This window comes from Mustelus asterias, chromosome 18 (assembly GCF_964213995.1).
Source record: "Mustelus asterias chromosome 18, sMusAst1.hap1.1, whole genome shotgun sequence".
NCBI classification, from domain to species: domain Eukaryota; kingdom Metazoa; phylum Chordata; class Chondrichthyes; order Carcharhiniformes; family Triakidae; genus Mustelus; species Mustelus asterias.
The window spans coordinates 29,806,887-29,819,490 of record NC_135818.1 but is presented as its reverse complement, the minus strand read 5'-3'; the positions used below and the strand labels follow the sequence as shown (position 1 = coordinate 29,819,490).

The 12,604-nt window shown below is 44.8% G+C and overlaps 1 protein-coding gene across 4 annotated transcripts in view; it reads left to right on the top strand.

Moving 5' to 3' along the window:
• Window positions 1-12,604, top strand: part of psen1 (presenilin 1) — a 109,335-nt gene that overhangs the window by 20,878 nt on the left and 75,853 nt on the right. For all 4 annotated transcript variants that reach the window (XM_078233669.1, XM_078233667.1, XM_078233668.1 and 1 more), the window contains exon 3: window positions 1,557-1,792. In XM_078233669.1, the coding sequence (XP_078089795.1) occupies window positions 1,557-1,792 (236 nt within the window). The remainder of the gene's footprint in view (window positions 1-1,556; window positions 1,793-12,604) is intronic.

Sequence of the window (12,604 nt, the reverse complement as noted above, 5' to 3'; positions counted from 1 at the left end):
GTTGGAAAATGTTACCAGTTTCTTGGAGAGATCAGTTGTATGTCTAGATTAATAAATGAATTGTACTATTATTCAAGAGGTGACTAGTTTGTAGTTGTCAGAAACTAAAGTTGTTCCATTGGCAGAACGGGGACATTCTTGTTTTAACTAGTTTTGAAAATGCTACAGCTTCCATTATTGTATCTAATGCCCAAGAACAGATGCTCTTCTCATTTCTCCACACCCTGTGGTCCTCCACTTTCCCCTTCAGTTGCTCATAAGAGCCTCCCATTTTCCAACTTCAGTGAACAATATGATTAAGGAACAGAATACAGGAGGTGATCACTCATTGTTGCTTTCATGTTTGCTTCAAAGAAGCACAAATCCTCTTCCTGAAGGATTTTCCGCCTAAAACATCTGTTGTCTTTAAGTTCCACTTTTGCCATCACAATGAAAATTTTCTGGATCCACTGTTGACCACAGCTTATAACCCTGAGCTTCGGGCAATTCTCAAAATGGCAGGGATGACCATCTCTAATACCTCAAATGAACTTGCTACCCTTGCTGTTCACTATTGGTGGTTATAGTGTTACTTGAAGAGGAAGTTAGTTTTGTGATTTCAGATACTTTGTAAAGGAGAGATTTTGTGTTCAGTGACCCAGGCGTGCTTAAATGATTTTCCTTGTGGTCATTAAGCTAAGGGTTTACTGAACTTTTAACATCCAGGGGGGGATTTTACGACCTCACATGGTGAGATTGTAAAATCCCACCTGAGGCCAATGCAGATTTCTGTTCTGCGAGCCAGGACAGGCAAAGCAGTAAAGTTCCGGCCCCACTGTCTGGTTAAAAAACTGAGCTTTCCTCAGCAGCTTTTGCTTAACAGTCGGATTGTGATACTAAATTGGGGGAAAAAATGCCACATTTTCTATAGACAAGTCTTTTAGTTCAAACTTTTGTTCTGGTCCTTTCCATAAAATTCCTGTGACCTTGTTTCTGACAGAAGAATTTCAAGTACAAAGTCCAGCTGAAGTGGAAAATACTTCCTGTCAGTGCTATACATTGTTAATCATTGAGGTGTAAGATTGCACAACAATTTTTAGTCTTGAGAAACTTCCGTCTTGGATTGCTTAACTGTTGTAGAACTGGATTCTAGTAAAGAACAAGATGGCGGAGGTATCTCTTGAAGCTTCTGATCTCACTACGAATTCAATCTTATTATGATAGTTAATTAACAATTTAGTTCCTGAAGCCAGTGTTTGTGATGGTTGTTTTGCTATCTTTGCACCCTACCTATTAAGGAATGTGTTCAGTAGTAGAAGTATTCAGACTGACCAGCCACAGCATGACAAATTCAGAGCTGGAGCTGTCGTTCTGCTCATCCAGACTGCATGAAACCTTTCTTCCCTCCCTCTTGCATCTTTACCTCTCCTCCTTTTCTGTCCTGCCCTCCCAGCCACCCACCTCTCCAATACTCCACACTAACATTGTGACTCAGATATTGTCTTGTCTTTTGTTAACTAGTTTCTTTTCATGGTTACAATTTTTTCCAACCCCAACCTTCAAAAATCTTTTCACAGTCCGATCTTGCTCGCAGGAGGCTGAGTGATGAAGAACCTTGTCAGGAGAGCAATGGTCAATCTCAGAGTGCCACGCGGCAGGCCCAGGAGGAGGAGGAAGGGGACGAGGAGGAGCTGACTCTTAAATATGGGGCCAAACACGTAATCATGCTCTTTGTGCCAGTCACCTTGTGCATGGTGGTCGTGGTTGCAACTATCAAATCGGTCACTTTTTACACACGGAAAGATGGCCAATTGTAAGTATTTCCTTTTGAGTATTTTATGGAATTTTTTTCTTTTACACATCATCTCTCCTCTTTGAACAAAGAACAATACAGCACAGGAACAGGCCCTTCGGCCCTCCAAGCCCACGCCGCTCCCTGGTCCAAACTAGACCATTCTTTTGTATCTCTCCATTCCCACTCCGTTCATGTGGCTATCTAGATAAGTCTTAAACATTCCCAGTGTGTCCGCCTCCACCACCTTGCTCGGCAGCGCATTCCAGGCCCCCACCACCCTCTGTGTAAAATACGTCCTTCTGATATCCGTGTTAAACCTTAAACCCCCCCCCCCCCCCCCCACCACCACCACCACCACCACCACCACCACCTTGAACCTATGACCCCTCGTGAACGTCACCACCGATCTGGGAAAAAGCTTCCCACCGTTCACCCTATCTATGCCTTTCATAATTTTATACACCTCTATTAGGTCACCCCTCATCCTCCGTCTTTCCAGTGAGAACAACCCGAGTTTACCCAATCTCTCCTCATAACTAAGCCCTTCCATACCAGGCAACATCCTGGTAAACCTCCTCTGCACTCTCTCTAAAGCCTCCACGTCTTTCCGGTAGTGTGGCGACCAGAACTGGGCGCAGTATTCCAAATGCGGCCGAACCAACGTTCTATACAGACCCCAACCTTTATACTCTATGCCCCGTCCTATAAAGTCAAGCATGCCATATGCCTTATTCACTACCTTCTCCACCTGTGATGTCACCTTCAAGGATCTGTGGACTTGCACACCCAGGTCCCTCTGCGTATCTACACCCTTTATGGTTCTGCCATTTATCGTATAGCTCCCCCTACGTTAGTTCTACCAAAATGCATCACTTCGCATTGATCTGGATTGAACTCCATCTGCCATTTCTTTGCCCAAATTTCCAGCCTATCTATATCCTTCTGTAGCCTCTGACAATGTTCTTCGCTATCTGCAAGTCCAGCCATTTTTGTGTCGTCCGCAAACTTACTGATCACCCCAGTTACACCTTCTTCCAGATCGTTTATATAAATCACGAACAGCAGAGGTCCCAATACAGAGCCCTGCGGAACACCACTAGTCACAGGCATCCAGCCGGAAAAAGACCCTTCCACTACCACCCTCTGTCTTCTGTGACCAAGCCAGTTCTCCACCCGTCTAGCCACCTCCCCCTTTATCCCATGAGATCCAACTTTTTGCACCAACCTACCATGAGGGACTTTGTCAAACGCTTTACTAAAGTCCATATAGACGTCCATATAGCTCCTCCTTTTTGAGGGGATGATTTGTATGTGTGAACGGCCAAGTGGTTTTCATGTGGAATTTTATGTTTTCATGTGAATTTGGATAATCAGATTATTGCATGTCAAGCTGTGAATTTATTGTGTGCTCAGCATAGTGCTCTGCATTAAGATATCCTAGAGCAAGGGACTGGCAATATTAACTTGTTTTACCTAATGAGCCAGATTTAATTAACATCCTAACATAGCATTAACATTTATCAAGTTGCAATCAAGATCAATGTAGCATTTGAAAGGCAGAGAAGTGAAACAGCTATTTAAAGTTCTCGATATAGGTAAAGTTGACTTTAATGAAATGAAAGAGACTGTCCACAAGGGGACAGTTTGCTAGTAAACTAGCAATTGAACAACTACTAAGGGTAAAATGACAGAAGGTCATTGGGAGGTGTTCATAAAACATAGTGTGATGCAGAATCAGTTTACAAAGAACAAAGAAAATTACAGCACAGGAACAGGCCCTTCGGCCCTCCAAGCCTGCACCGACCATGCTGCCTGACTTAACTAAAACTCCCTACGCTTCCGAGGACCATATCCCTCTATTCCCATCTCATTCATGTACTTGTCAAGACGCCCCTTAAAAGTCACTACCGTATCCGCTTCCACTACCTCCCCCGGCAACGAGTTCCAGGCACCCACCACTGTGTAAAAAATCTGCCTCGTCCATCTCTTTTAAAACTTGCCCCGAGCACCTTAAACCTATGCCCCCTAGTAATTGACACTTCCACCCTGGGAAAAAGCTTCTGACTATCCACTCTGTCCATGCCCCTCATAATCTTGTAGACTTCTATCAGGTCTCCCCTCAACCTCCGTCGCTCCAGTGAGAACAAACCACGTTTCTCCAATCTCTCCTCATAGCTAATGCCCTCCATACCAGGCAATATCCTGGTAAATCTTTTCTGTACCCTCTCCAAAGCCTCCACATCCTTCTGGTAGTGTGGCAACCAGAATTGAACACTATATTCCAAGTGCGGTCTAACTAAGGTTCTATAAAGCTGCAACATGACTTGCCAATTTTTAAACTCAATACCCCGGCCGATGAAGGCAAGCATGCCTTCTTGACTACCTTCTCCACCTGCATTGCCACTTTCAGTGCCCTGTATACCTGTACACCCAGATCCCTCTGCCTATCAATTCTCCTAAGGGTTCTGCCATTTACTGTATATTTCCTATCTGTATTAGACCTTCCAAAATGCATTACCTCACATTTGTCCGGATTAAACTCCATCTGCCATCTCTCCGCCCAAGTCTCTAACTGATCTATATCCTGCTGTATATCCCTATGCTGTATATCCTTTATATCCCTAATGGACAAGAACTTTCCGGAAAAGATGCACAGGTAAGAGACAAGAAAAAATATAGGAAAGACGTACCAAAATATAATATATAGCACAGATCCTGATGAATGGAGAATATATTAAATAAAGATGACGAGATCTATAAAAAGAGAGAATGAAACACTTGTAAGCCAAGAAACAGTGAGCGATAGAACTAAGTGATTCCACAACCAATGAATCAGGTCGAAGCTCTGCAGTCTTGCCACATCCAGTTGTAAATGGTGGTGGACAATTAACTCACTGGAGGAGGAAGCTCCACAAATATCCCCATCCTCAATGGCGAGGGAGTTTGGTACTTCAGTGCAAAAGACAAGGTTGAAGCATTTATTCAGCCAGAGATGCCAAGTGGATGATCCATCTTGGCCTCCTCTGGAGGTCCCCAGCATGATGTGGAGATGCCGGCGTTGGACTGGGGTAAACACAGTAAGAAGTTTAACAACACCAGGTTAAAGTCCAACAGGTTTATTTGGTAGCAAAAGCCACACAAGCTTTCGGAGCTGCAAGCCCCTTCTTCAGGTGAGTGGGAATTCTGTTCACAAACAGAGCATATAAAGACACAAATTCAATTTACATGAATAATGGTTGGAATGCGAATACTTACAACTAATCAAGTCTTTAAGAAACAAAACAGCATGAGTGGAGAGCATCAAGACAGGCTAAAAAGATGTGTATTGTCTCCAGACAAGACAGCCAGTGAAACTCTGCAGGTCCACGCAACTGTGGGAGTTACAAATAGTGTGACATGAACCCAATATCCCGGTTGAGGCCGTCCTCGTGTGTGCGGAACTTGGCTATCAGTTTCTGCTCAGCGACTCTGCGCTGTCGTGTGTCGCGAAGGCCGCCTTGGAGAACGCTTACCTGAATATCAGAGGCCGAATGCCCGTGACCGCTGAAGTGCTCCCCAACAGGAAGAGAACAGTCTTGCCTGGTGATTGTCGAGCGGTGTTCATATCCGCTCGACAATCACCAGGCAAGACTGTTCTCTTCCTGTTGGGGAGCACTTCAGCGATCACGGGCATTCGGCCTCTGATATTCGGGTAAGCGTTCTCCAAGGCGGCCTTCGCGACACACGACGGCGCAGAGTCGCTGAGCAGAAACTGATAGCCAAGTTCCGCACACACGAGGATGGCCTCAACCGGGATATTGGGTTCATGTCCCACTATTTGTAACCCCCACAGAGTTTTACTGGCTGTCTTGTCTGGAGACAATACACATCTTTTTAGCCTGTCTTGATGCTCTCTCCACTCATGCTGTTTTGTTTCTTAAAGACTTGATTAGTTGTAAGTATTCGCATTTGAGGGGGCTGAAGGGTGGATCAGTAAATTTGCTGATGACACCAAGATTGGTGGAGTAGTGGATGAGGTGGAGGGCTGTTGTAGGCTGCAAAGAGACATAGATAGGATGCAAAGCTGGGCTGAAAAATGGCAAATGGAGTTTAACCCTGATAAATGTGAGGTGATTCATTTTGGTAGGACAAATTTAAATGTGGATTACAGGGTCAAAGGTAGGGTTCTGAAGACTGTGGAGGAACAGAGAGATCTTGGGGTCCATATCCACAGATCTCTAAAGGTTGCCAGTCAAGTGGATAGAGCTGTGAAGAAGGCCTATAGTGTGTTAGCTTTTATTAACAGGGGGTTGGAGTTTAAGAGCCGTGGGGTTATGCTGCAACTGTACAGGACCTTGGTGAGACTGCATTTGGAATATTGTGTGCAGTTCTGGTCACCTCACTATAAGAAGGATGTGGAAGCGCTGGAAAGAGTGCAGAGGAGATTTACCAGGATGCTGCCTGGTTTGGAGGGTAGGTCATATGAGGAAAGGTTGAGGGAGCTAGGGCTGTTCTCTCTGGAGCGGAGGAGGCTGAGGGGAGACTTAATAGAGGTGTATAAAATGATGAAGGGGATAGATAGAGTGAACGTTCAAAGACTATTTCCTCGGGTGGATGGAGCTATTACAAGGGGGCATAACTATAGGGTTCGTGGTGGGAGATACAGGACGGATATCAGAGGTAGGTTCTTTACGCAGAGAGTGGTTGGGGTGTGGAATGGACTGCCTGCAGTGATAGTGGAGTCAGAGACACTTTAGAAACATTTAAGCGGTTATTCGATAGGCACATGGAGCACACCAGGATGATAGGGAGTGGGATAGCTTGATCTTGGTTTCAGATAAAGCTCGGCACAACATCGTGGGCCGAAGGGCCTGTTCTGTGCTGTACTGTTCTATGTTCTATGTTCTATTCCAACCATTATTCATGTAAATTGAATTTGTGTCTTTATATGCTCTGTTTGTGAACAGAATTCCCACTCACCTGAAGAAGGGGCTTGGAGCTCCGAAAGCTTGTGTGGCTTTTGCTACCAAATAAACCTGTTGGACTTTAACCTGGTGTTGTTAAACTTCTTACTGTGGTCCCCAGCATCACAGATGCCAGTCTTCAGCCAATTCAATTCACTCCATGTGATATCAAGAAATGTTCGAAGGCACTGGATACTGCACTGAAGACTTCTGTTCCAGTACTTATTGCACTCCTAGTGCAAGCTGTTGCAGTACAGCTGCAACACTGCCATCTACCTGACAAATGCGGAAAATTGCCCAAGTATGTCCTGTACACACAAAGCAGGACATATCCAACCTGGCCCATAAGTCTACTCTCAATCATCAATAAAGTGAAGGAAGGGGTCATCAATACTGCTGTCATGTGGCACTTGCTTAGCAATAACTTGCTCACTGATGCTCAGTTGGATTCTGCCAGGGTCGCTCAGCTCATTACAGCCTTGGCTGAAACAGGAACAAAGGCTGAACTCCAGAGGTGATGTCAGAATGACTGCCCTTGACGTCAAGGCAGCACACTGGTTGGAGTCATACCTAGCACAAAGATGGATGGTTGTGGTTGTTGGAGGTCAGTCAACCCAGTTCCAGGACATCACTGCAGTGTTACTCAGTGTAGTGCCCGAAGCCCAACCATCTTCAGATGCTTTATCAATGATCTTCTCTCACTGGGTCAGAGGTTTGCTGATGATTGCAAAATGTTCAGTACCGTTTGCCGCAGTTCAGATACTGAAGCAGTCCATGTCCAAATGCAACAAGACATGGACAATATCCAGTCTTGGGCTGACAAGTAACATTTGCGCCACACAAGTACCAGGCAATAACCACCTCCAACAAGAGGGGACCTAACCGTCGCCCCATGACATTCAATGGCATTCCCATTACTGAATTCCCACTGTCAACACCTTGGAGGTTACTATTGACCAGAAACTCAGCTGGACTAGCCATATAAATACTGTGGCTGCAAGAACAAATCAGAGGCTAGGAATCCTGAGGTGAGAAACTCCCCTCCTGACTCCCAATAACCTACATACCATCTACAAGGCATAAGACAGGAATGCGATTGAATACTCTGAATTTGCCTGGATGAGTGCAGCTGCAACAACACTCAAGCTTGACACCGTCCAGGAAAAGGCAGCCTGCTTGGTTGGCACCCCATTGACAAACTTTCCTCCGCCAATGGATGCACAGTGTGTACCATCTACGTCATGCACTGCAGGAAGACTCCTGAAACAGCACCTTCCAAACCCATGGCCACTACTGTCTAGAAGGACAAGAGCAGCAGACACAGGGAACACCATCACCTGGAAGTTCCAAGTCACTCACCATCCTGATCTGGAAATATATCGCTATTCCTTCACGATCGCTGGGTCAAAATCCTGGAGCTCCCTTCCTAAAGGCACTGTGGGTGTACTTGCACCTCGGGGACCACAGTGGTTCATGAAGGAGCTCAATCCCACTACCTTCTCTAGAGAAGTTAGAGCAATAAATGCTGGCCTGGTCAGCAGTGACCAGATCCCATGTGTGAATTTTTAAAAAACAATGAATCATAAGCCACATGGTCAGGCGTGCTCTTACTGCCGAGTGTCGCTCCTCATCTTTTGCTGGTAGCCCTGCAATTTTTTTCTTTCAGATCATTTCCATTCCCTTTTGACTGACATGATTAAATCTGCTTCCACCACACTCACTGACAGCACATTCCAGAGCCCAGCCACTCATGTTTTATTTTTAAATGTTTTTCTCATGTTGCCATTGCTTCTTTTGCCAATTGCTGAATCCCCCACTATCTACATCCTGGGGGATTCCATTGAACAGAAATTGAACTGGACCAGTCATGTAAATACTGTGGCTAAAAGAACAAGTCAGAGGTTAGGAATTCTGCAGCGAGTAACTCGCCTGACTCCCCAAAATCTATTCACCATCCACAAGGTACAAGTTGGGAGAGTGAGGAAATTCCCTCCGCTTGTATGGATGAGTGCAGCTCCAACAACACAAAAGCTTGATACCATCCTGGACAATGCAGCCCACTTGTTTGGTAGCCCATCTGCAAACATTCACTACCTTTACCATTGTGCAGTTGCAGCTATATGTACTATATGCAAGATGCATTCAGCAATTCACCAAGGCCTTCAATGCCTTCTCAACTGTGACTGCTACCACCTAGAAGGACAAAGGGCAGCAGATACATGGAAACATAGAAACCCTACAGTACAGAAAGAGGCCATTCGGCCCATCGAGTCTGCACTGACCACAATCCCACCCAGGCCCTACCCCCATATCCCTACATATTCTACCTGCTAATCCCTCTAATCTACACATCCCAGGACACTAAGGGGCAAATTTAGCATGGCCAACAACCTAATCCGCACATCTTTGGACTGTGGGAGGAAACCGGAGCACCCGGAGGAAACCCACACAGACACTAGGAGAATGTGCAAACTCCACACAGACAGTGACCCAAGCCGGGAATCGAACCCAGGTCCCTGGAGCTGTGAAGCAGCAGTGCTAACCACTGTGCCACCGTGCCGCCCCTCATCACCTGAGGTCCTTCCAAATCACGCACCTTCCTGACTTGAAATAATATTGCTGTTTCTTCACTATCGCTGGATCAAACTCCTGGAACTCATAAGAACATGTGAACAACATAAGAACGAGGGTCAAGAGTAGGCCATTTGGCCCTTCGAGCCTGCTCCGCCATTCAGTACGATCATGGCTGATCTTTTTGTGGACTCAATTCCACTTACCCGCCTGCTCATGGCCCTTAATTCCTTTACTGATCAAAAATCTGTTTATCTTTGCCTTAAAAACGTTCAATGAGGTAGCCTCAACTGCTTCACTGGGCAGGGAATTCCACAGATTCACAACCTTTTGGGTGAAGAAGTCCCTCCTCAACTTGAGTCCTAAATCATCTGCTCCTCATTTTGAGGCTATGCGCTTTACTTCTGGTTTCACCTGCTAGTGGAAACAACCTCTCTGCTTCTATCTTATCTAATCCCTTCTTTAAGATCCTCCCTCTCATTCTTCTAAATTCCAACGAGTATAGTCCCAGTCTACTCTGTCTATCCTCATAAGTCAACTCTGGAATCAACCGAGTGAATCTCCTCTGCACCCCCTCCATTGCCAGTATATCCTTTCTCAAGTAAGGAGACCAAAACTGTACACACTACTCCAGGTGTGGCTTCACCAACACCTTATACAGCTGCAACATAACCTCCCTGTTTTTAAACTCCATCCCCCTCGGACAAAATTCCATTTGCCTTAATTACTTGCACCTGCAAACTGACTTTTTGCGATTCATGCACAAGGACACCCAGGTCCCTCTGCACAGCAGCATGCTGCAATTTTTTACCATTTAAATAATAGTCCTTTTTGCTGTTATTCCTACCAAAATGGATGACCTCACATTTACCAACATTGTACTCCATCTGCTAGACTCTTGCCCACTCACTCAAACTATCTATATCCCTTTGCAGATATTCAGTGTTGTCTGCACACTTTGCTCTACCACTCATCTTAGTGTCATCTGTGAATTTTGACACACTACACTTGGTCCCCAACTCCAAATCATCTATGTAAATTGTAAACAATTGCGGTGCCAGCACTGATCCCTGAGGCATACCACTAGTCACTGATCAACCAGAAAAACACCTATTTGCCCCCACTCTCTTCGTTTCTGTGAGTTAACCAATCCTCTATCAATGCTAATACATTACCCGTAACGTCGTGCACCTTTATCTTATGCAGCAGCCTTTTGTGTGGCATCTTGTTGAATGCCTTCTGGAAGTCCAGATACACCACATCCACCGGTTCCCCGTTGTCCACCATGCTCATAATGTCCTCAAAGAATTCCACCTAACTAGTTAAACATGACCTGCCTTTCATTAACCCGTGCTGCATCTTCCCAATGGGGCAATTTCTGTCCAGATGCCTCGCTATTTCTTCCTTGATAGATTCAAGCATTTTCCCCACTACAGCTAACCGGCCTATAGTTACCTGCCTTTTGTCTACCTCCTTTTTTCAAATGGTGGCGTCACATTTGCTGTTTTCCAATCTGCTGGAACCGCCCCAGATTCCAGCGAATTTTGGTAAATTACCGCAAGTACATTTGCTATTTCCCCCGCCATCTCTTTTAGTACCCTGGGATGCATTCCATCAGGACCAGGAGACTTGTCTACCTTTAGCCCCATTAGCTTGCCCAACGCTGCTTCTTTTGTGATCGTTTCTAGGTCCTCACCTGCCACAGCCGCCTTGTCATCAATTTTTGGCATGTTATTTGTGTCTTCCACTGTGAAGACCAACACAAAACACCTGCTCAATGCCTCAGCCATTTCTTCATTTCCCGTTGTTAAATCCCCCTTCTCATCCTCTAAAGGACCAATGTCTTTTAGCCACTCTTTTATTTTATGTTTGTAGAAACCTTTGCTATCTGTTTTTATATTCTGAGCTAGTTTACTCTCATCTATCTTACTTTTCTTTATAGCTTTGTTAGTAGCTTTCTGTTGACCTTTAAGGATTTCCCAATCCTCTTGTTTCCTACTAATTTGTATGCTTTTTCTTTCAATTTGATATCCTCCTTTATTTCCTTAGTTATCCATGGCTGATTATCCCTCTTTCTACAGTCCTTTCTTATCACTGGTATATACTTTTGCTGAGCACTGTGAAAAATCACTTTGAAAGTCCTCCTCTGTTCCTGAATGTTCCACCATAAAGTTTTTGTTCCCAGTCTACCTTAGCCAACACCTCCTCTTTCTCATTGTAGTCTCCTTTGTTTGAGCACAAGACAATGGTATTGGATTTTACCTTCTCACGCTCCATCTGTACGTTACATTCAACCATACTGTGATCGCTCCAGGCCAAAACCTGTTCTCAGGAAATCTTATTAAAGATAAGGTGACTAAACACCTTAAATTCTCAGCTAAAGTTTAAAGTTTATTTATCAGTGTCACAAGTAGGCTTACATTAACACTGCAATGAGATTACTGTGAAAATCCCCTAGTCGTCACACTCCAGCGCCTGTTCAGGTACACTGGCCATGCTAAATCCTCCCTCAATGTACCTGATCACTTTCAGACTGTGGGAGATAACCAGAGCACCTAGAGGAAACCCACGCAGACACAAGGCGAATGCACAGACAATGACCCAAGCCAGGAATCAAACCCGGGTCCCTGGCGTTGTGAGGCAGCATTGCTAACCATTGTGCCACCTGATCATAGAGCTACAAATGAATCTGTAAAGGATGAGTTATGGCTGACAGAGAAGACAGAGTAAGGATAATGGAAAGGCACCCTAATTGGCAGGCTGTAATTAGTGGTGTCCCGCAAGGTCCCTGTATTGGGGCCTTAACTATTCGCTCACTATTTGTTAACAAATATGTTGGTATAGAAAGCCACATACATCAAATTTCCTGGTGACAAATATAGACAGCACTATAAGGAATACAGGTGGTAGCATAAAATTAGTGGGATATTGATGAGAGTGGACAAAACAGACAAATACTGTAGACAAATGGACCTAAAAAAGATGAAACAGAGCATTTTCTAAATGATGTTACAAACAGGTACAGAAAATAATCAAAAAGGCTATGGAATGCTGGCCTTTGCATTTAGAAGGCTAGTATACAAGGGAGGTAGAAGTTATGTTTCAGCTATGCAAAGCCCTGGTTCATCTAAAGCTGAAGTACTGAGAGCAGTGCTGGGCACCACACCTAAAGATGTATTGAAAATCTGAACTAAAAACAGAAAATGCTTAATCAAAGCATTTAAGTCTCTGTGGGCGGTGTTTTAGTGTTTCAGATTGATTGCTCACACCAGAACCTCTGACGAACTGCAGGTAATTGATCTGAAATGGTAAGTCT